General features: G+C 56.2%; 1 protein-coding gene across 1 annotated transcript in view; it reads right to left on the bottom strand.

The window, feature by feature from the left end:
* Positions 1-9,335: 9,335 nt before the first annotated feature.
* The window catches only part of LOC102575206 (receptor-type tyrosine-protein phosphatase kappa), a 78,847-nt gene continuing 64,088 nt past the window's right edge, over positions 9,336-24,094 (bottom strand). The window contains exons 22-35 of the mRNA XM_059725373.1: positions 20,823-20,893; positions 19,860-19,896; positions 19,102-19,199; positions 17,693-17,809; positions 16,841-16,998; positions 16,628-16,763; positions 15,850-15,999; positions 14,645-14,744; positions 13,870-13,949; positions 13,176-13,310; positions 12,334-12,459; positions 10,676-10,833; positions 10,414-10,549; positions 9,336-10,043 (exon numbers count right to left, since the gene is read on the bottom strand). Coding sequence (XP_059581356.1) covers positions 9,969-10,043; positions 10,414-10,549; positions 10,676-10,833; positions 12,334-12,459; positions 13,176-13,310; positions 13,870-13,949; positions 14,645-14,744; positions 15,850-15,999; positions 16,628-16,763; positions 16,841-16,998; positions 17,693-17,809; positions 19,102-19,199; positions 19,860-19,896; positions 20,823-20,893 — 1,577 coding nt within the window. The 3' untranslated portion in view covers positions 9,336-9,968. The remainder of the gene's footprint in view (positions 10,044-10,413; positions 10,550-10,675; positions 10,834-12,333; positions 12,460-13,175; positions 13,311-13,869; positions 13,950-14,644; positions 14,745-15,849; positions 16,000-16,627; positions 16,764-16,840; positions 16,999-17,692; positions 17,810-19,101; positions 19,200-19,859; positions 19,897-20,822; positions 20,894-24,094) is intronic.

Raw genomic sequence — 24,094 nt, 5'->3', positions numbered from 1 at the left:
GTGCTGGTTGAACACTGCAATCAGGAGTTCAGCAATCCCTCATCTGAGCTCCTCCCGGATACTGGGGTGAATGCTTTCAGGTCCTGGTCATTTTCTACTGTGTAATGTAAGCCTGCTACTGCTGTACTGGTACAACAGCCTCCTCGTGTGACTTGTTGGGGCAGTGCCCAGGGAATGCAAGACTAGATTCTGGGGACTGTGTTTTTCACCTGCATATCCCATATTGGTATGCATGCGCAAGGGGTGCCAAACTCTATTGTGTTTGTTTTCTCTCTGATAACATGCAAGGATCTCAATACTTTGAAGGCACCCCCTTCAAAAACAGGAGATGAAAAAGTGGGAATGGCAGAAACAGCATCATGGACCAAACCATAGAGTTAGCCCAAGACCAAAGTTCTTAACTATATACAATTGATTGAGTTACCAGCATTTACATATAAAACTCTTTAAGATCGATATGATAAGATAGATATAATTACAGATACAGATACAAATATACATATAAAGGTCTATTGGCAAGAGGAAGTCAGCCCTAGGGAGGGGTAGATCCCAGGACAGTCAATCCACCAAGTTTATACCACAAGTGGGTTAGCTAATAAAGACATCCTTACAGAGCCCATTATACAGAATTAATACACCCAACTATTTATAACACCAACAATAACAATAGATACCGAATAGGAGACATACCTATACCAGATATTAGACGCATCCTATCTGGGTCCCAACCACTTGGTCCCTCAAATGGGATAGGGTCTTCTCCCCCTAGGCCCACTCCACCCAGGGTCCCTTGCCTGGGGGCACCTCCCCTGCAGCACCCAGGTTCCTGGTAACTCATGGTCCTTCCTCTGGGGGCTGTTGATCTGGCCTCTGGGTCCCCACACCGTCTCAGGCCTCCTGGAGCCATTGGCCTCGAGTTGAGGGTTCTTCCCTCTGGACTATGTGCCCCGCATTGGGCATTCAGGGAGCTCCTATGCAGGCCAAGCCCTCACTGGCTCCGACTCCCCAACCTCACGCCAGGGGTCATTCCCCTTCCTGGGCCCTGCTCTGGGCACCGGGGCTCTTAGTTTAATGGTGAGCCATACTGTTGGGCTCTGGTTAGCCTAGAGCTGGGACTAACTTGAGCAGCCTCAAGCTGCTCCCAGGGCCTACTCTCTGTGCACCGATCCACACACTGCCTCACTCAGCCACTTGCCAGGTTCGTGGGCTCAGGTCACATCGAGCACCTTCCAGAGCTTGAGCACCATGCGCTGATCCACACACCATTGAAGCTCTGGCAGGGTCCCCATGATAGTCTTTGGAGCTCCACTCTCCTCACCATACCTCCCCGTGTCTGCCCAGCATGATGAGCACACTGGGCTTTTATTTATACCAGTGGCCCTGCCCCTGAAGGGTGCTGGACCTGCAAAGCACAGTCTTCAATCAGGTCCTGCGGCTCCTCCCCCCACCCTCTGAGCAGGGGCGGGGCAAGCCCCTCCCAGCTGTTACCTGATTGGTGGAAATGTTCCACCAGTCCAAAGTGTCCTTCTCCAAGCCAGGCTTGCCAGGCAAAAGTAGCAAGCCCACCACACTCCCACTGGTTAATTAAAGGGTTGTAGATGAGTCCATTGATGGTTACGAAGGCTGATCCTTAAGTCTGAGTCTCTGGTAAATGCCACAAGTGGGGGGGGGGGGTCAAACTACGGATTGTCTTGGTCTTGTTTCCTGTCCTTCCATTTCTGCCATTTTTTTGCCTCCAAGGCAAAACAGTTTTCTGCGAAGTAAGGTGCATTCCCATGTAGCTCTCTCCCAGGCTAGTTTTTCCCAATTTGTGGTGTCAATGCCACGCTTCTTAATGTTCACTTCAGGGATGTCTTTGAAGCATTTCCTCTGGCCCCAACATGTCCTTTGTCCTTGGTTGAGCTGGGAGTGTAGCAGTTGTTTTGGTAGATGCACATCAGGTGTGCAGACACAATGCCTTGTCCACCACAACTGATGTTGAATAATCAATACTTCCATACCGGTGGTGTTAGTGTTAGTGAGGACACTAGCATTTATGCAACAATCCTCTGACTTTATGCCAAGGATCTTCTAGAGGTAGTGCTGCTGAAAATATTCTGTGCTTTTCAGGTGGTCCCTGCAGGTCACCTAAGCTTCACAGCAATAGAGAAGAGTTGGGTTTACCACAGCCTTATATAGTAGGAGCTTTGTTTGAGTCCTGTCATGCTCATTGCATGCATGATGATTCAGTCTTTCCAAGGCAGAGCTAGTACATAGGTTCCTATTCTGGATCTCCTTGTTGATGTTGGCCTTCTCCGAGTGATGGCTGCTGAGGTATGCAAAGTGTTCAACATTCTCCAACTCATTTCTGTCAATGAAGATCTTTGCCAGGGGAGTTGATTGGGCCGGAGCAGGCTAGTGAAGGACCTTTGTCCCAAATCTTGTGCAGGACTTAGAGCTGGGTCAGGAAGAGCTTTTCCTCTTGCAGGCTGCAGCACTGCCTGCCCCATGGAGCAGACCCTTATAACACCAGGAAGCGTGGTCTCTGCACCCTGTACCCATGGCTTCTGCACTGACAGAGCAGCATGCAGTACTTGTCAGTGCATCCCTGTCCCCAGATGAAACCCTCAGCATCTGAGCCCACAGCCCTAGGCTCTTCTCTGTGGTGCCACTGCCAGCAAGCCGGTCCCCACCTGCAATGCGTCCAGGTTCCCTTCCCAAGAGCAGCCCCCCTGGTTCTTCCAACCCAGGTCTCCACTTTGCAAGGATCCACCTACATGCAGGTCCTGCCATCCAGAGTGCTTGCAACCCTCCTGACATTGGAGCCTGAGCCCAGAGGCCAATGAATTTGAAGGTCAACCCATGCATCATGACCTACACGTGTCAGGCTGGAGTTGGTCATACACTCACAGCTTTCAAGTGCCAGTAAAAATGTGTTGTGGGTTAGCAACCCTGGTTTCCTCAGGTAACAAGGAAGTCCCTCCCTTCACATGTCACTTCTATAATTTTGGCTATTTCCTGTCTTTCTCACCTCTAGCTTGTGCTGAGCTCCTGCAGAAGCATTTGGAAGCACTGAGCTGCAGTGTGGAGCTGAGGTCTGCCTTGGGATGTTGCAATGACATGGCCTTGCAGGTGCCTACCCAATGGCAGGAGCCATTGTCCTGGCTCTGCCTTCCCTCCTGTGTGCAGGAACCAGCTCCATTGGGTAGGACCTGACTCAGGTTTGATGATCAGATTTTCCCCTTTGGTTTGGGAGCAGCCATCCCAGGAGAGGACTGCACTTCATATCCATGCCAGAGCCTGTGGTCTCTCCAGGACACAGCAAAAAGCAAGGATCACGCGTGCTTCTGGGGACCGGGTCCCATCCCTGGGAGCCACAGGCAGGGCATGGGGGTCCCTGGAGTCTGGCCTCTGTCATTTGCTGTTGTTCTGACATGTGCCCGGGAGTGGGATCCAGAGCCCAGGGCTCAGCTCATTCTCAGCTGAGATCCCCTCACTGGCTTGCCATCAGCCCATCTCTTACCTGATCTCCTGGGCCATGGCTCTTGCCCTCTCAGCTGCCCAGTGGTCCAGTAGGCCTGTGCAACTTGGCAGCGATCCAATCCGGCTTCAGGTCCAGCTGCTTCAGATGCCAGTGATCCGATCTGGAGCTCTGGACCAGGTTTCCGCCTCGATCCGGCTAAAGCAGCTCTGAAGTTTCGGAGCCGCCTCGGAGATCCGGCCATAAGGTATAATGGGGAATCAATGAAATATCTATAGCTTTGTTGGTTTTTGTCCAACTTGGATGAAACTTCCAGAGATGGTAGCTTCTGCTGAGAGCATGAAACCTGCCAGGTTTCAAGAACATTGGTGCAGGAGTTTGGGGGGAACTGTACCCCAAATTCTTGAAAGCCAAACTCATGTCAGGGCTGTGTATCACACCACAAGGAGGTAAAAACTGCAGGGGTCATGGCCCCTGGTGAGGCCACAGAGCCTGCCCCGTTTCAAGAAGATAGGTTCTGGGGTTTTGGAGGAACTGTACCCCAAATTCTTGAAAGCCAAACTCATGTCAGGGCTGTGTATCACACCACAGGGAGGTAAAAACTGCAGGGGTCATGGCCCCTGGTGAGGCCACAGAGCCTGCCCCATTTCAAGAAGATAGGTTCTGGGGTTTTGGGGGAACTGTACCCCAAATTCTTGAAAGCAGAACTCCTGTCACGTCTATGTGTTACAGCACAGGGGGGTCAAAACTGCAGGGCTGGTAGCTCCAGCTGAGGCCACAAAGTCTGCCAAGTTTCAAGAAGATCGGTGTAGGGGTTTGGGGGGAACTGCCTCTCAAGCTGCACTCATGCCATGGGTGACCCTGCATGTGTTGAGGCGCAGCGGGGTGACAGCTGCAGGGATGGTGGCCCCTGCTGCGGCCACGACACCTGCCAGCTGTGGAGGAGATGGTTGCAAGGGGGTTCTGGGGCCCGGCACCCCTGTCTGCTGCTGACAGACAAAACTCGTGCCGTGGGTGTTTGTGGGACTGCCTGTGTCTGTCTTGGGGCACTTGCTTGTCCATATTGAGTCTTTCCTCTCCTTAGCCTGATTTTGTAGGTGTTATTTGATGGCAATTAACTGGCTACATTAGCTAGGTCCCGTGTATTGTGCTGGTCCCTGTGTGAATCATGACTGACTGGTAACTGGGAACCCAGTAGCTTAGCAGTCAGGCCTGCGGTAGTGTCTCCCACACCCCAAGACAGAGACAGTCAGTCCCACAAGCACCCATGGCACAAGTTTTGTCTGTCATCAGCAGACAGGGGTGCAGGGCCCCAGAACCCCCTGCACCGATCTCCTCCACAGCTGGCAGGAGTCATGGCCACAGTGGGGGCCACCATCCCTGCAGCTGTCACCGTGCTGCACCTTAACACACGCAGAGTCACCCATGGCACCAGTTTTGCTTGTCCGCAGCTTGAGAGGAAGTTCCCTGCAAACCCCTGCATTGATCTTCTTGAAACTTGGCAGACTTTGTGGCCTCAGCAAGAGCTACCAGCCCTGCAGTTTTGACCCCCCTGTATTGTAACACATAGATGTGACAAGATTTTTGCTTTTAAGAATTTGGGGCACAGTTCCCCCCAATTCCCAAAACCAATCTTCTTGGAACTTGGCAGACTTTGTGGCCTCACCAGGGTCCACCACCCCTGCAGTTTTTATCCCCCTATGTAGTAATATCTAGACATGACATGAGTTTGGCTTTCAAGAATTTGGGGTGCATTTCCCCCCAAACCTCTATACCGATCTTCTTGAAACTTGGCAGGCTTCACGCTCTCTGTGGAATCCACCCACCCTGAAAATATCGTCCAAATCAGGCAAAAAAACAACAAAGTTATAGATATTTTATTGTTTCTGCATTATACCCTATGGCTGGATCTTCGAGGCGGCTCCGAAGCAGTTCAGAAGCTCTGGACCGCTTTGGGAAGCTGAATAAGGCCAGCGCTTCGACCTGGATGTGCTGCTTCAGACCCCAAAGCGTCCAAAGTTTCTCTGGATGCAAAGCTCTGTCCGAAGCCTCGCACAGCCCAATAGCCCAGCTTCCTCAGAAGGTGGGCAGGGTGCTTCTGGCCCTACCTCACCGCTGCTGTGTGGTCGGACCATTCTGCTCTCCTGGTTGTGGATCCCCAAAACTATGGCCTTTGGCGGTGGGGAACCATCCTGCTGTGTGAGTGGTGCAGACAAAGGAGATGAACAGCTGCAAGCAGTGCTCTCTCTCTGTAGGGCTGGAGAAGGGTTTGATGCTTTCTCGTTTGAGAGCACAAGGTAAAGGAGAAACCTTCCCAGAAAAGCCCTGCAGGTGCTGCTCCATGTGAGAGATGTGGACTTTCCACCCCCACTCAGGTGGAAGGGGACAAACAGACCAGCATGTGACTGATTTCTACCTTGCACCCCTGGCGCATGAATTTGGGGTATGGTGTGACTCAGAAGCCTTCCTTGCAGGGGGGGAGGGGGTTAGTGTCAGGCTGTGCATCTGAGTTGTTGAAGGAACTGATTTTAGTCTTTAATGTGCTGCACACCTCTGCCGAGAAGAGGAAATAGTGGTGAAACTCTTTATCGAGTGACCCCAGACCGTACAGGATGCACGGCCACTTTCACTAAACCTCCCGCAGTACAACCAGGGGCTGGGCCCTTCAGCCAAAAGAAACAGAGAGGGAGAGGTGAGGAATTAAAGGTGGCGTTAAATGTGGCCACAGCCCCACTGTAAGGAACCCTGACATATGAGCAAAATATCCCAGGTTTGGGAACTGCAGGCGTCTGGCTAAAATATGCCACAGTGAGAGCTAAACCTGACCAAAGAGGCTTGATATGTGGTGTGGAAAAATAAAGGCGGCTTCCAGCAGAGACCCACCTGCACAAAGGGTGAGTGCAGTCTGCGGAGGCATGCCCAGGAGCATCAGGTGCAGGGCGTGCAGAAATCGCGTCCCCCCCCGCAGTCGGCCTCACTGCTGGGAGCAGGCAGCCCCTGCCCTATCTGTTTCCCACCCAGCTCTGATCTGGGCTGGAGACACAGAAGAGGGGCCGGCTCCCTTTGTCTCAGTTTCCCTGCCGCTGCAGGTCATGTGACTAGTCCCCTCACCTAGGAAGGTGATGTCATTTGGAAGCACCAAGCAACAGCCAATAGGGCTGCTTCTGCTGGGAATTTAGTGGTAAGGTCATGACAGGTGTATAAAATGGTCCCCATGAGGAAGGGGAAGGAGACGTATTTGGGAAGCACATGACCTCTGGAGCTCTTTCAGGCTCCAGATGAACCTGTGAGTCACTTACCTGAAAGGTAGCCAGTAACAGTGTTCTTGGAGCGTGTCAAACGGCTACCAAGCCATTTCTGTTTGCTCAGAGGTATTCTTTTGATACTTCTCTGACTTGTACCTGTCCCCAGGCCTACACTCTCTACCCAAGAAAGCTATCCACTATAGCAAGCTTTGGTGGTACAAGATTGGGAGGGATTGAGCATACCTTTTTATTCCCTTGGTTTAGCTGGCTAAGGGAGGCTACTTTCTGTGCTTTAGATTAAAGAAAACACCCCAAGATCTCACAGTGGTAAAGCGCACTCAAGGTCTGCAAGGCCTGTGTACCCCAGGGGGCACAGGGCCCAAGGAATGACCAGACCCTGGGTGGTGGCAGCGCTACCCCAGGCTTGTGGATGTGCTCCAGGAAGGGGGTTGGCCAGAATTTGGCACCCCTGGGGAGGTATCTGAAGCTTGTTTTTTTGCTGGGCAGAGTGAAGTAGGTGGCCACATCCCTCACCGACACGTGGGCCTCATGTGTCTGCAGAGAAATGCCGCAGGCCACAGAGGGACCTGGGCCTCCAGTTTGCACCAGACTGGCTATTTTATGGCCAGGACAAGGAGGTGAGGCTAATCTTCCCTGGGGTGCATTTCCTTTCTCTGTAGCTGGGGCACAGTTTCTTCCAGAGAGCTGTGGAGTGTGTACGAGCATCCTTTGCAGCAGCAGGACAGTGGCAGCTGTGGCTTCCCTGGGGCAGGGTCAAGTGTGATGCCTGGGTCTGTGTCATGTTGCTCAGAGTTTGGATGCTGAATGTGTCTGAACTGGTTTGGACAGGGCTGATCCTGCCTCGAGCAGTGGTTGGTCTGGATGTGACCTTTGCAGGTCCCTGCCAGCCCCACTCCTGTAGGACTTGGTGACTCTGTGATTTCTTTGACTTGCTCCTGAGTGCCCAGCACGGCCTGTCGATCTGCTGGCTGCCTTCAGCAGTGTGCACTGAGAGGTCTTGCTGGAGGATGGGTTCTGACTCTGGGCAGGGTCCTTCTTTCTCTCTTGTGAGAGGTCTCAAAGGGTGTTGTGGAGAAATAGCTGCAGCACCCCCAGAAGCCCCTGCAGGATCTCAGGCTCACACCCTGGAGTCCTCCGAAGTGGAGCAGTCCTGAGTCCTCCCCGTGCTGTTCCCTGCAGCTGGACATCCTGGCCCAGACAGAAAATGGTAGCAGGTTCCTCGAGGGGCAGGTACTACAAGGAAACCCATTGGTCACTGAGTACAAGGCGCCCCGCTGCAGCCCCAGGACCAACTACACCGTGACAGTCCAGGGCCTCACAGCCGCTGGCCTGGAGGAGATGTTGCAATGGGCCTTGGACATGCAGAGCTCAAGTACTGGCCACTGCCTCTGCCCCATGGGACACCCAACGAGGCTGGAAGTAGCCTGGAGCCCCCTGTAACTGGCTGTGACAGGACCTCGAGTCTGTGCATTGCAGGCAGACAGGGATCACATTGGGGTAGGTGGCCACGGCTATTCCACTGGTGTTGGCCACCGGGGTTCTACTTCTGGTGGTCATGCTCTCTGGGGTGGTCCTGGGTATGTCTTAGGGCCACTGTGCTGAGCCCCAATGGCTTCTGGGGGTTGTGGCAGGGACAGGAGCAGTGTGGGGGTGCAATGTGGCCCCTCGTGCAGCGGTGCTGGGGTCTCCAGCCCACTCCTGTGCAGACAGAGGCCTGGCACCTCCTCCCCTGGGCTGAGCTGAGCTGGGCTGGGCTGGGCCCACAACTGTTCCTACCAGGTAGGAACCTGGTGCAACCTCCAACCACCATCATGCCCAGATCACTGATGGAGATATTAAGTACAACTGGTCCCTGGGGTGCTCCACTTGATACCAGCTGCCAAATAGACATCAAACTTTTCATTACTACCCTCAGAGCCTGACGATCCAGCCAGTTTTCATTCTACTTTATAGTCCATTCATCCAACCTGGACTTCCTTAGATTGCTTGTGAGAGTGTTGTAGGAAATGTCATCTAAAGCCGACTCCCTACAGTCTACTGCGGCATCCAGAGCCCTCTGCTACTAGTGCCTGGAGCTGCCCGTGGTGGTGTCCCTGCCTTGGCCCTGAAAGCCTGAGCCACAGCACAGCTGGCCAGGCATGCTGACCCCCTCTGCTCTGCAGACCAAGTCAGGACAAGCAGAGGCCTCTGGACCAGGTTTGCAGGGGGAGGAGATCTGCAGCTCAGCACTGACACTTGCTGCCCCACAGCTGTGCACAGAGGAGCCCAACAGAAAGGAGGTGACGCCGGCATGGGGCTGCAGCAACATGTGGCCCATCGGCCTTGGGGCCTGGGGGGTTGTGTGCACTGAGTGCACCTGTGCTGGATGTGTGTGTCCATCCCAGGGACACTAGCACAGACCCTGCAGTAGGTCGCACAACAGTGGCCAGGCTAAAAGGGTCCCAGACATACAGCAGGGACGGTTCCCCCAGCTCTAACCTGCTCTTTCCTGTCCCCAACCTGGGACCACAGCTGGATCCCCAATGCCCCCAAGGCAAGCACCAGGGGGTCACAGAGGATAGACTTGGGGGCATGGGAGAGTGCTGGAAGGAGGCAGACGGGCTCTGCTCCCCGGTACCAATTAAAAGATTTTACTGGTGCAACATAGAGCATCCTGGGACCGTCCTAGTGTTGAGTTCGCTTAGAGTCTTGGTGCGGTGCCAGTCGAGCCTGTCCCGCGCGGTGTCTGCCACCTCCCAGGCACCGGCTGCTTCACGGAGGAGAGGGTCTGGCAGTGCCGTATCCAGGAGCTGGCACAAGCTTGCCAACAGGGGCAGGCCAGAAATAACAGGGTGGAAGTGAAGTAAGAGAGGACACAACTGAGCAGGGAAATGCCCCCATGTCCTAGGCTCCTGGCCGGCCAGACAGAGAGCATGGACTGCAGGAGGGTGCTGTGTTCCCCCATCTCCGGGGCAGGCAGGCAGCCCCGCTTCCCGTCCTGGTTGCAGGCGGTGGGGAGAGTTCCCTTCTGGTCTCTGGGGCTGGAGCAGCGAGCCTGGCTGCCCCATTCGCCCCACGTTAGCTGCAGCTCCAGGTCTGCTACTGTCCACGTTTGCAGATGGACAAAGCACAAGGCTCCCAGTCCATTTGTGGGCACAACACAGAGGTGGAAGGGCTCCTGGGGGGGGTCCATGGTCCCCGGTGCTGACTGAGAGTTGTCAGAAGAAGCAGCAACAACAACAGGTCCTGGCCCCAGGCGACCGCTACTTGAAGTTCCCATAGATCTTAAAGGAGTCCAGGTAGCTGAGGGCGAGCTTGTAGCAAAACTCGTACTGATTCTGCAGGGAGAGGAGCACGGGTGAGACCCCATTCACCCAGGCACAGCTCCTCCAGGGCTGCCAGCCTGGCCTTGCTCCTCCAGACACAGAGACTCCTCCAGCCCCCTGCCATGGATCCACGACTCTGCGTAGACCTATGGGCTCAGGGCTTTGCCTCTTGCCAGGCTGGGAGTAGGTCACAGCATTTGGGCTGTGCACAGTGACCCTGGCACCATCATACCCATGTGTCCCATAAGCCACAGACCTCGTTTCCCCAGAGCCCTTAAGAGGAGCTATTTCCCTCTCCCTGCAGATGCTGCTGCTCCCGGGAGGAAAGGCCTGGGGCGGTGTGGCTGAAGCACTGGGTCCTGGGTGGGGGACAAGCACTTACCGCGTCTTTGACCAGTTGCCGCCGCTGCCGCTTCAGCATCCTAACGGCCTGGGACACGTCCACCAGCGCCTCGCTGCGGATCTGCTCGCACAGGAAGCCGGCGGCGCAGAAGAGCCCGCACCGGCTGGCACCGTCCCTGAGGAGGGAAGCAGCAGGATAGGTCACGGGGGCTGGGACTCACCTGAGGGGTCTCCTTGTGGCCACCCGCAGGGCCTGGGGTGGGAAGTGATGGGATCTGGGCCCTTCCAGAGCCCTCACTCACCAGCAGGTGACAAGCACGTGGCTGTCCTGGTTCTTGCGCTGGCACCTCTCCACTTCCCCCAGCAAGCTGATGATGGTGGCCGGGCATGGCGGGAGCTCCTGCTGCATGGGCCAGTCGTCCAGCTGCCAGAACTTGACCTCCAGCACGGCCTTCTTGGGCTGGCGAGAAGGGGGGAGTGAGACGGGAACGGGATCTGAGCAGGGAAGGGACCCCTGGGACAACACGGGGGAAAGTCTACCCCCATCACCAGCCATGGGGAGGCTGCCCCAAGGCTGGCATGACTTCCCCCGCCATGGGGACATCATGCTCCTTCCACATGCCTACCCAGGCCCTGTCTCCACCCCTGAGAACTCATGAGATCCAGATGCTGAGCTCACAGGGCAGCGATGCTCCACTTGAAAAAGCCTCACTCTGGGGAGATGAAGGGGCTGGGGAACAGCTGGCTATTTTCTGCACTGTACCAGCAATCAGAGCTGGCGTCCGTACGACAGTGCTGACCCTACAGCAGTGCCCCGCAGCACCTGGCCGCAGCAGCCTGGCTTTACCCAGACCAGTCACAGTGTCATGGAGAAGTGGGGCTGGAAGGGACCTCTGGGGTCACATCTAGTCCAACCCATGCCTAAAGCAGCATCGCCCCTGTGCAGACTGTCCCAATGTGTATATTCATCTGGGGCTCATTGTCTTCCAGATGTGTCTGGATGAAAGGACTATTAAAAACTTATTATAAATGATCCAGTTTGCTCTTTCCTGGACTCTGCTTAGAGCATCACAGAACAGGCCTGGGAAGGTGAATGAGACCAGCTTTCATTTGTGACATTGAGTTTACCTCTGCAGCGCGTTTAGCAAAAAGTCAAATGATCTGAATGTTCACTTGAGTTGCACGAAGTGGCATGGGTGCACACAAATGCTGCCTTTGGTTAGTGCAACACTGGCATGACAAGGAGCTGGTAGCTCTGATAATTCAGCACTGGGGAGGCCACATCTGGAGTCCTGTGTCCAGCTGTGGGCCCCCTCTACAGAAAAGATGTGGACATATTGGAGACAGTCCAGTGGAGGGCAACAAAAATGGTTGGCAACATGTCTTGTGAGGAGAGGCTGAGGGAACTGGGCTGATTGAGTCTGGAGAAGAGAAGACGGAGGGGGATTGAATAGCAGCCTTCACCTCCCTGCAGGGGGGCTGCAAAGAGGATGGAGCTGCGCTGCTCTCAGTGGGGGCAGATGGCAGGACAAGGAGCAATGGACTCAAGCTGCAGCAAGGAAGGTTTAGGTTGGACATTAGGAAGAATTCTCTCATGAGGAGGGCAGTGAAGCACTGGACCAGGCTCCCTAGAGAGGTGGTGCAGTAGCCATCCTTGGAGATTTTTAAGATCCGACCTGACAAAGCCTTGTCCGGGATGATGTAGTTGGGGCTGGTCCTGCTTGGAGCAGGGGTTGAACTAGATGTGACCACCTGAGCTCCCTTCAACCCTCATTTTCTGATTCTCTGCTTCTGATAAGTGCCAGTGCTGGCATCGCCCTCTGATCTTTGTGTCCAGCTCAGACCCCAGCCCTGACTGAGCTGGGTGTGGGTCTCTCTGGGATCCCAGCCGGGACAACCAGCTCTTCTGGGGTGGCTGAGAGAGCAGAAGGCCCCAGTCTGGCATGTGTCTAGGCCCTACCTGCTGCTTGTTGGCTACAGCAAGCGTCCGGACGGTGAAGCCAGCTCCCGGCTCCTCTGAGATCAGCGTGACATGGAAACGGCCATAGGTGGACTCTCCGTGACTGGGCCAGAACTCCAGGTAGGTCTGGGGAGGGACCAGACGTCAACGCACATAGGCGCATTCATAGGTGTGTGCGCGCACTCAGGTGGGATGCACACAGCACACATGCACATCCACACCTGTGTCCACACATAGGCCTCAGCAGAGAGGGGGGCACCTCACACATGTACACACATCCACACCTATGTATTTTCTGCGAGCTCTCCATGCATCTGTGTACACACACACACACACACACACACAGCTGCAGACAAACACTGACACTCCTGGTGCTGCAGATGGGACAGGGAGAGATGCATATAGCAAAGCCCCCATGCAGACACTGGTGAAGGGTTGTGCCCCCCCATACCCTCACTGCACACACATGGGTGCCAACACGCTCACACCATCCCACTGCAATCACCGGGCCTTGCACACCCCCATAGAGCCAAGCAGAAAGAGGATCCAGTCCCACCTCCTGGGATGCTGGTTGGAAAGAGAGAGGTGGGGGGTTGCAGTGAGGACCTAAAGGCAGAGTCAAGCCCCGTGTCAGGGAAAGAAACCCTCTGTGTGTATGTGCAGGGTGACTGGGTTTACTCTATGTGCTTCTGCCACCCCCAAGTTCAGCCCAAGCCCCCTGGGAGCCCACGAGGATGCTCTAGCAGCTTCCCCAACACCCAGTGAAGCATCTCGGGACCTTGCCCTGAGCTCCCCGGCCCTGGCGCTGGCAGCCCACAGATGACCCCACATGCAAAGCTGACCTGGTCCAGCTCCTTGATCTGATTCAGCAGGACCAGCGAGGTGCAGGTGTAGTCCCAGAGCAGAGCCCAGAAGTCCACCACCGTCTCCTTGAACGGCAGCTGGGTGACGATCACACGGTCATCTTCAGTGTACGTCTGCATGATGGATAGACAGACAGACAGACCGGGTCCAGCCACCGCCAGAGCAGAGCACTGCATGGGTCCTTCAGTGCCACGTCCTGCCCTGACTGTGCTGCTCTGCTCAGTCCAGCCCATCTGGGCAGGTCAAGGGGATACAACCCAGAGGCATGGAAAGCCATCCTGGGGGTCCAGATCCAAGCCCCGGGGGCTGCACTAACTTGGGATACACAAACCCCACTTCAGAGCAGCTAGGAGCCAAACCCATACCCCTTCCCTCCCCCATACTGGGTTCAAACTGAATTCCTTGCAGAGGAGGACAGCTCGGCTGCAGGGGCTGCATGCTGGGGTACGGCTTGGGGAGCTGGGCAGGGCTCTGGGAGCATTTAGCCTGATCCTTAGGGGCTCTTTCCTAGCACCCAGGATGGAGACAGACTGAGAACCACGCTGCTGCAGCGTTTTGAAGCAGAGCAGACAAAGCCCGGGCCAACAGACTGGAGGGGCTGCTCCTGCCCTGGGGCTGGGGCCGATGGGATCTCCTGGCACCTGGACAGGACACAGGGGTTTGGAGCCTTACGCTGACAAAGACCGCATTGATGTAGCCTGGCGAGCCATCCAGTTTCAGGGAGGACATCAGGATGGGGCGGTTGTGATCCGCTGGGAGAGGAAAAGGCAGAGAAAGAAGGGCATGAGCCAGACGGCTACGGAAAGCTTGAAATCAGGAGCCAAAGGCTTTGGTGGAGAAGCCCCGGTATCCAGATCCAGCGCCCAAGGGCCCCTCCTTGGAGGATACACGGGACAAAATGAGAGGAGCAGCCACCATTGGCACGGCATCCCTCAGCCCGCGTGGAGCAGGCTGGGCTGGCCGTGCTGGTGGCACGAGCCCTGGGGAAGGCTGCAGCTGCCCTCTGCTCCACGCTGCCAGCCTCCGGTGCTGGCACAGAGCACTACTGGAGATGCTCCAGCCCCAGCAGGCCCAGGGAAGCCTCAGTAGGTAAAGGTACTTGGGATGAAAAAACAAACCCCAAAACCTGGAGAATTTGGGTTAGAAAAAAAGCTCCCCGGGGTGCAGTGAGACCCCTGGAGTTGCACGTTTCAAGCCCAGAAGGGACCATTATCTCATCCAGTCTGACCTCCTGGGTTGCACAGGGTGGGCAAGTCCACCCAGCTGCCCTTGAATGGACTGGGAGGTACTGGTTGTAGTCTGGGGACAGACCCTAGTGCAAAGCCCAAGAGGGCTGGGGGCAACGATGCTGAGACCTAGGAGGGAGGGCACTGCCAGGGAGAGACCTCAAAAAGCAGGACCCCTGCACCCCAGAGTGTGGCCCCCCACCAGCCCGGCCCCGTGGCACCTGGCAGGATCGTTGGCTTGCGGTTCTTGGGCTGGTTGCTGGGCTTCTCGGCCTCTCTGCACGCGGAGAGCTGGAACAGCTCGGAGAACTTCTGCAGTGCCTGAGGGGACAGGGCAGCAAAGTCAGCTCCCAGGTCCCGGATGCCCCTCTCGGGGCTAAACCCCCACCCCCTCAGGCCTGCCTGTAATTTGGTGACACCAGAGATGCAGCCCTGAGCCGGAGATGATGGACAGAGGGGCTCATTTCACAAGTGGGTCCTACTTGCATCTTGGGCTGGGCCCCAGCAGCAGCAAGGGGGAAAGGAAATGTCGTGCAAAACGTCTGGAGAGCCCCCGGCTCTGGGAGTAGCCCTGCACCCTGCTCAGCCCAGAGATGCTTGAGCCTGTTCCCTGCTTGGCCAGGCCAGCTCCGGGGGAGCACAGGGTCCTGGCTTGCAGCAAAAGCACCAGCTCAACAGTAGGATCTCTGCAGTGATAAAAGGTCTTGGGAGACCCCTGATCCCATTACTGAACAGGCCAGAAGGGGCAGGACTATAAGCCTAGCTGCAAGGGGAGAGCAAGGCACTTGGACCCGGAGCTGGCAGAGGAAGGAGACTCCTGCCACAGGCAACAGAAGATGGATGTTCGGCTGCGAAATGAGAATAGGCACCAGGAAAGCCAGAGCTGGGATAAAATTGAGGAGGAGGATAAGGGCTGGAGGGACACGACTTTGATTGCGTGGACTCCTGGCTGTAGGAGCTGATGCAGCACGGCCCAAGGCAGCCGGACTGGGAGCCGGAGGGCACTCCAAGGGCGTGCATAGCCTAGGTCTTGTTCACATGTATTTGGGCTAACGAGCCCCACAGGCAAAGCAAAGCCCAACTGATTTAACCCAGCGAGCTGCATAGGGTGCAACAAGCCCTGTGGAGGGCTCATTTGGGGCCAGGAAACCCATGTGAGGACGGTGTGGGGTGCAGGACATGGACTAGGTTGCTACAGAGGGCGAGAGCCCAAAGGAAGGACTCTCTGGAGAACAGGTCTGAGTGGTGAGACACCGAGGCACCCAGGCGCGTGTGAATGCTGCTCCCAGACTGCAGACAGGAGAACCGAGGCACTGACAGTAGTGGGTTGAGGATGCCCCACAGCAAGTCTGTCCATCCTGGGAGGAAAACCCAGCAGCGCTGTGCGGGGGGCTCAACCCCTGCCCCTCCCTGGGTCCCCTGGTACCTTGAACTCCTGCGTGAGCCTGCTGGTCTGCGTCTGGGGGTCGAGCGCCTTGAGGTGGTCGACGTGGCTGCAGACGTTCTCCACCGGGACCCCCGTGTTGCCGCACAGCAGCCCCTCCAGCAGCACCTCGTACAGGAAGGCGTACTGCTCCTGCAAGGGTAACACCGTGTCACAGCCCTGCTCCAGCCTGCTGGCACCCGGGGGTCACCCCAACGTGGTGGGGTAGCCCGAGCAGATGGAGGATCCAAGCACGGCATACCATCCACACCCTCAGAGCCTTCCCCTTCCCCATGCCATGCTTTGCCCCATACCCTTGAAAATCTCCTGTGGTGTCATCCCCAGGCCCCTACCAGTGCAGCTCCAGGTACCCGCCAGGTATTAAGGTGCGGTACAGGTGTGGAGCAGACACACCTAGGGGGACTGGAGCCTGGCAGAATAGGGCAGATCCTCCCAGCAAAGGGATCCAGGACCCCCCAGACATTCAGCACAATGGGGGTGAGCTTGCTGGTGATCAACCCCGCGCAGCCGGGACACTGGCAGATCCAGGCCAAGGGCCCTGGGGGAGCTGAGCACCCAGCCAGGATTGGAGCGGAGGTTGTTGGCCAGGGAGGGTGTTACACAGACAGCACCTGGCAGATCGCAGGAGGTCCCTGGAGAGCAGGAAGGAACCTTTTGTTCCAGGACCCCTCGCCGCGGGGGCCATGCAGTGGATGGGGCTTGACCCCCCAGACACTGCTGCCTGCCGGACAAGCTGGCCTGGGGCAGGCGCTGCCCTCACCTGGGCTTGCACCATGCTGACCCGCTGCTCCCGCAGCTTCTGCACGCACTCGAAGACGTCCACCTTGCCCTCGGCCCTGGCCATCTTCAGGAGGGAGTCCAGAGCGATGAAGGTGCCCGTGCGGCCGATCCCTGCACTGAAAACAGGGGACAGAGTCAGGAGCTTGTCGGGGGACCTGGCCTCTGGCCCCCCAGGAGCCCTCCCCACCGGTACCTGCAGTGCACCACCACGGGGCCACCTGGGGCCTCCGACACCCTCTTGTTCACCATCTCCACCAGCTGCAGGAGCTGGGCTGGGTTTCGGGGCACGCCGTGGTCTGGCCACAGCTGGTAATGGAGCTGCTCCACGAGTCTGGGAAGGGGACAGCCCGCCTGCAAGAAAATTGAGCGTGGGGGAAACCATCTCAGGGGTCTGACCAGGGAACCGAGGATGCAGGCGCCAGCAGTGGGGAAGGATCCACCAGCACGCGGGACCCCCTCTGAGGCCAATGTCCACCCAGGCCAGTGCTGGGATCCCAGTGCTCAGAGATCGTCAAGCGCCAGACTAATGACACAGTGCTTTGGATCCACGTAGCCAACAGTGCCCAGATGGCATCCTGCACTGGCTGAGACAGCCGGGCCTGCTCCTGGAAAGTTGTGTGAGCCTTGGAGCCGGCTCAGAAACAGCTCTCGCATCAGGCTGGGGCTGGGCCAGGCAATACCCAGGGGGTTGCAGGTAACTGCTGGGACAGGTGACACTGAGGAGGGTCCTTTCTCTAGACAGACCCTGCACAGAGCCCCCAAACCCCATCTTCCAGGGTGCTTTTCATCTCAGCAACTGCACCACTGGCCATTGCAGGGCATTTCTGGGGACCCAGCCAGCAGCAGCACGCCTGTGTGAGCCTCAGGGCGTTTGCCCCGTGCTCCAGTGAAACACGTGGTGAAGCTCACCCTGGGCCTGCAAATTCCCCTCTGCCCAGTAGCTCCCACAAAGGGCAGGGTGGCCTTGCTGCATCCGTGATGCTAAGGACATCCCATGCCAGGGGTAACTTGGCCCCGCACACTTTCCTGGCCCTGCCGAACTCACCTTCTGCAGGCGGAAAGTGCGTGTGATGAAGCCCGTGGTGATCCTCATGTTGCTGAGTGTCACCGTGATGTCCCTGTACTCCTGCTCCTGCTCCGGCCAGTATTGCTCGCACTTGGTCTGTCAATGGCAAGGAGAGCTCTGAGCACTAGCATGAGCAAGCGTGTGGCCCAGGCAAGCCCCATTCAGCTGCCGCAGCGCTCGTGGGTGAGGAAGGGAGCCCTGGATGGGCCTGCAAGACGGATCCAGGTCTGGCCTGAGAAGGGCAAGCTGGGGTCCAAGACCTCAGCTGTGCCCGGGGTGTCCCAGCCATGCTGGCATTGCAGGCACTACCCACAGCACACTGCCTGGACCCCCTCCAGGCTTCCTCATGGCACAAGCCAGCTTCCTCGGGCTACCTTGAGAGCACAGTTAACACAAGGGGAAATACCCCATGGGGGGGAGGACTATAGGGCACTGGGGAGAGGAGGAGAGTCTAGACCCCACTTTCAGCTCTGCTCCACTGCTCCCTCTGGGACTTCCTCCCCTGTTTCGTTGGTCCATTCCCCGTGGGCTCCCCAGGATGGAGATACCTCCTCAAAGAGTCTACTCTGAGGGCAGGGAGCCTCCCTCCCCCCAGAAAGGGCCAGAGCCTTATCAAGAGCAAAGGTACTGCAAGTGCCTGGACCCATGGGACTTGACCCCATGAGACAGGGGCCTCAAAGGCATCTGCCTTTGAATCACAGAATCACAGACCCTGTGGGGGTGAAGGGACCCGAGGAGGTCACATCTAGTCCAACCCCCGGCTCCAAGCAGGACCAGCCCCAACTACATCATCCCAGACAAGGCTTTGTCTACACAGGGCTTCAAAACCTCCAAGGCTGGAGACTCCTCCACCTCTCTGGGGAGCCTGGTCCACTACTTTACTACCCTCCTGGTCAGAAACTTTTTCCTAATATTCAACCTAAACCTCCCTTGCTGCAGCTTGAGCCCATTGCTCCTTGTCCTGCCATCTGCCCTCACTGAGAACAGCCCAGCTCCATCCTCTTTGCAGCCCCCCTGCAGGGAGGTGAAGGCTGCTATTCAATCCCCCTCGGTCTTCTCTTCTGCAGACTCAATCAGCCCATTTCTCTCAGCCTCTCCTCACCAGTCCTGTCCCCCAGTCCCACAACCATTTTTGTTGCCCTCCACTGGACTATCTCCGATGTGTCCACATCCTTTCTGTAGTGGGGGCCACAGCTGAACACGGGACTCCAGATGTGGCCTCCCCAGTGCTGAACAGAGAGGCTGGCTCCTGTTCAGTTTATCACCCCGTCCCCCCCAGGTCCTTCTCAGCAGAGCTGCTGCCCAGCCCGTCACCCCCAGCCTGCACCGGCTCATGGGATTGATCCATCACAAATGCAGGACTTTGCACTTGTCCTCGCCTTCTCTACCTTATTCTGCTCCACCAGGTCAGTTAACATCACGATGACTGAGGTCTTCTCCTGCCAGATCATCTGCCAGAAGTCCTCCACCGTACCCTGCAGTGGGCCTGTTGGGTGGGAGGAAGCGCCACGTCAGTAAGACATGCCCACACTGGAGGCAGCAGGCCATGGGGGGCACTGGGAAGCCCCCACCCTCGCCCTGTGCTCAGCCCAGTGGACCTCACAGTAGGACAGAGCAGAGGCTCGCTACACGAGCTGTGCAGAAGGGTTTTGAGTCTTGGCTCTTTGGTGCATGCTCACCTGAGCAATCCCCCCACCTCACGCAAACCCCATCCATGCAGAGCCCTGCAGCAACACTGCTGTAGCTGACAGGCCTCCCTGCTCACCCCACCCCTGGCCCAGGGCCACAAACCAGGAAAACCACATTGGAAAGCAAAATCCTCCCCATATGATCAGAGCTTGTCTACAAAGGGAAGTCACTACAGCAAAGCCAGGGTGCAAAATCACCATGCAGGGGGTGATAGCTAGCTTTAGCATGCCAATTAAGGGGCTGGTAATCCTGCATCCCCCTGGCCATTCCCTCTGCACCAGGCCTGGAGCCAGGGGACCAGGGCAGGTGGGCCCCTGGGCTGAGCTGGGCTGGCGGCTCCTCCACTGCTAGCCCATGTCCTGGGAATGGGGGAGCCGGACGGCGAGCTGCCCAGAGCTGGGACTGAGCAGAGCCGAGTGCCCAGCCCTGCCTCGGCCCCGTACCCGGGAGCACTCACCCTGCGCCGCGATGAAGAAGCGGGGGCTCCTGTAGCTCTGTGGGAGGCAGAGAGACGGACAGCACGAATCATATGATGAATACATATGTAATTAATTAAATTAATATATTTTCCAATCCTGTACTAAATATTGACATCGTCTCTAAGGCACACTACATCCTGCTTGCCATCTGACAACCCCAGGTAACCCACCTGCTTCTTACCAGCTATTGACGCCCAAACTATTCTGCATTTGCATTTTCACAAAGCATTTTTTTACAAACTGGCTTCTTTTCTACCTCGGGGAACTCGTAACAGCTTCAGTTTCTCCTTTACCTGATGAAGGGCCTGTGGGCCCGAAAGCTTGCACAGAACATTTGTTTTGCAACTCTTTAGTTGGTCTAATAAAAGGTATCACCTCTACCCAAAAAGTTGTGTCTGCCAATGAAATTAAATGAACACTTCCAGCGCCAGCCAAGGGGCCACGTCGTCCCACAGCCCTCCATCTGCAAGCAGCTGGAGCAGCAAGCAGGCACCCCCATAACACCCCAGCTCCTGCCTGCTGCTCTCTGCACCCAAGCACTGCTTTCCTTTAGAAAGTCAGGTTGCGAGCAGAGATTGCTGCCCCAGGGTTGCTTGCACAGGGTGCTCTGGAGGAGTGCATTTGTCAGAAACCATCCAGTCCCGGGCAAAGGAGGATAGTGTGAAATATCCATGGGAGAAAATAGGCATCGCTACATCTAGATCATCCTTGCCCGGTGCCTGCCCAACCTTGAACACCTCCCTCCGGTGTACTGGGGGTTTGTAGTGTGTTAGCCATTGCCCAGCCCCTGTTGACCACAAAGCAGGGGTGTAAAAGGCTGCCCAGAAAGGCGTGAGTCCCCATTGATGCCCTGAAGAGACAGGTCCCCTGTGCCCTCAAACCCTTCCCTGGCACCTCCTCCTGGCTGAGCAGAGGCTGCACATGCATCCCGTGGTACCTACATCTATGTAGCTGGCATTGATGTAATCAGACGATTGCTCAGCGGATTGCAGCACCACGCGGACATGATCGTCTGAAAGACACAAGAGGACCAAGTGGGTCAGCAGCGAGATAAGCCATGTGCAGGAAAGCCACGTGCAGTTCCCAGGGCCACTGGTGAAAGTGGCCGTGGGAACTGCAGCTCCCCGGTCTGACATAGATAGTGTGCAGGGCTTTAGAGGTGGGTTTCAAGGACAGAACAAGACCTGGAGGCAAATGGCATGAAATGCAACAGAGGTTTATCCAAAAGAGATCATATTAAACTGACCTGGTTGCTTGTTTTCATAGGTCAGTTGATTAGACAGACAAAGGAAATGCAGCAGATCTCACCCACGGGCACTTCATTTGATACGGTGCCCCTTCGATTATTATTAGTTAGGTGCAGGAAGACATGGATTAGTACAAAGACTGGCAGGTGCGTCACACAGGAGACAGCAATGGGCTGGGATGAAAAGCAAAGCTTTGGTCTGGAGAGCGGCAACTTGTGGATTTCCTCAAGGATCAGTTTTAGGGCCGCGCTGACGGAGGTTTTTATTAAGGACGATAGCACAACATGCAGAAGTGTGCTGATGAAATTAGCTGGTGATACACAGAGGGGAGGTGTCACAGAGCACTGTGGTGCCCTGCTCCCAAAGAGGGGAAACTGCTAGGGAGGAAGCCCTAACAGGGAATAAGGAGCCCAGCTGTGGGTTGCCAGGGCAACCAGAGAAGGTCAGCTGACCAGAAGGGGCAGGGCCTGGCTCCCTTATAAACCCTAGGGGCTGGGGCCAGAGGCAGTTCCCTGCTGGCAGCCATCGAGGAAGGAGCTCTCTGCCGTGGAAGAGAGGAGACGCCTGCTGAAGGAGCGGCGCTTGACACTGCTGTGGGATGAAGAACCCCAGTAGGCTTGAGCGTGATTATAGCCGGGCGGCTTTTGTTTATGTTGTAGCCTAGGGGCTTGTGCTTGTGTTGCTATTTGTTACACCAGTGGTTTGGGTGAGGCTATGAGGGGTTGGAGGAGGCCTCATAGGGGACCCACAGCAGAGTGGGGACCCCAGCGCCAGTAAGGGCGCAGCATTCAGGGTGTACAAACCCCAGTCCCAGAGAAAGGGGCAGCTGAGACGCCCCAGAGAAGGGGCATTGCCGAGAAGCCCCAGTATGGGCAGGGTGCGCCCTGAGAGAGGGCGGCAGTATGGACGTGCGCCCTGAGAGAGGGCGGCAGTATTGAGGAGCGTCCTGAGAGGGGACAGAAGCCCCAGAGAAGGGGGCAGTTACTGAGAAGCCCCAGTGCGGGCATGGTGAGCCCCAGAGAGAGGGGGCAGTTGCCAAGAGAAGCCCCAGAGAGGGGGCGGCATGACTGAAGAGACCCAGAGAAGACAGAAAGGGGCCAGATCATAACTAGAATGGGACATACTATCTATTCCATTGGCAAGGTGCGGACTGCGGTACAAGGGAGGAAATGGAGCCACAGGTAGCGCCCCCTGGCAGCGGGGCAGTACAAGGGCAGCCTCCTGCTAATTAACACCAATTAATCAATTAACAACAAGGCATGGCAGGCGAGTAGGCGGGCGGTTGCCCCAGGAACAGGTGTGTGGGCCACGTTTAGGTTGGCCCAGAGCAGATACCTGTTACAGGGGGCCTTGCTCGGGCAGATTCATAGATTCATGGATGTTAGGGTTGGAAGGGACCTTAATAGATCATCGAGTCCGACCCCCTGCATAAGCAGGAAAGAGTGCTGGGTCTAGATGACCCCAGCTAGATACTCATCTAACCTCCTCTTGAAGACCCCCAGGGTAGGGGAGAGCACCACCTCCCTTGGGAGCCCGTTCCAGACTTTGGCCACTCGAACTGTGAAGAAGTTCTTCCTAATGTCCAATCTAAATCTGCTCTCTGCTAGCTTGTGGCCATTGTTTCTTGTAACCCCCGGGGGCGCCTTGGTGAATAAATCCTCACCAATTCCCTTCTGTGCCCCCGTGATGAACTTATAGGCAGCCACAAGGTCGCCTCTCAACCTTCTCTTGCGGAGGCTGAAGAGGTCCAGTTTCTCTAGTCTCTCCTCGTAGGGCTTGGTCTGCAGGCCCTTGACCATACGAGTGGCCCTTCTCTGGACCCTCTCCAGGTTATCCGCATCCCTCTTGAAGTGTGGCGCCCAGAATTGCACGCAGTACTCCAACTGCGGTCTGACCAGCGCCCGATAGAGGGGAAGTATCACCTCCTTGGACCTATCCGTCATGCATCTGCTGATGCACGATAAAGTGCCATTGGCTTTTCTGATGGCTTCGTCACACTGCCGGCTCATGTTCATCTTGGAGTCCACTAGGACTCCCAGATCCCTTTCCACCTCTGTGCCACCCAGCAGGTCATTCCCTAGGCTGTAGGTGTGCTGGACATTTTTCCTCCCTAGGTGCAGCACTTTGCATTTCTCCTTGTTGAACTGCATCCTGTTGTTTTCTGCCCACTTGTCCAACCTATCCAGGTCTGACTGCAGCTGTTCCCTGCCCTCCGACGTGTCCACTTCTCCCCATAGCTTTGTGTCATCTGCAAACTTGGACAGAGTACATTTCACTCCCTCATCCAAGTCACTGATGAAGACATTAAAGAGTATCGGTCCAAGGACCGAGCCCTGCGGGACCCCACTGCCCACACCCTTCCAGGTCGAAGCCGACCCATCCACCACGACTCTCTGGGTGCGACCCTCCAGCCAATTTGCCACCCACCCGACTGTGTAGTCATCCAAGTCACAGCCTCTTAACTTGTTCACCAGTATGGGGTGGGATACCGTATCGAAGGCCTTCCTGAAGTCTAAGTATACGACATCCACCCCTCCTCCTGTGTCCAAGCGTTTCGTAACCTGGTCATAAAAAGAGACTAGACTGGTCAGGCACGATCTGCCTGCCACGAACCCGTGCTGGTTTCCCCTCAGCATAATTTGTCCTGCTGGGCTCTCGCAAATGTTAGCCTTGATAATTTTTTCAAAGACTTTGCCAAGGATGGAGGTGAGACTGACTGGCCTATAGTTGCCTGTGTCCTCCTTCCTCCCCTTTTTGAAAATGGGGACCACGTTGGCCCTTTTCCAGCCCTCCGGGAAGGGGTAAGTATCTGGCAGGAAAAGCTGGATGATGTGAGGACTGGAGAACCAGGAATGGGATGAAATTCAGCTGTGGAAAACACCAGGTCACACTTGGGATTAATCACAGAAACTCCTCCTGGAAAATGAAACCTCTGCCATTTCCAAATGGTGAGGAAGAGAGAGACT

The sequence above is a fragment of the Alligator mississippiensis genome, chromosome 3 (assembly GCF_030867095.1).
Source record: "Alligator mississippiensis isolate rAllMis1 chromosome 3, rAllMis1, whole genome shotgun sequence".
Classification (NCBI taxonomy): Eukaryota; Metazoa; Chordata; order Crocodylia; family Alligatoridae; genus Alligator; species Alligator mississippiensis.
This window is presented reverse-complemented; position numbering and strand designations above follow the sequence as displayed.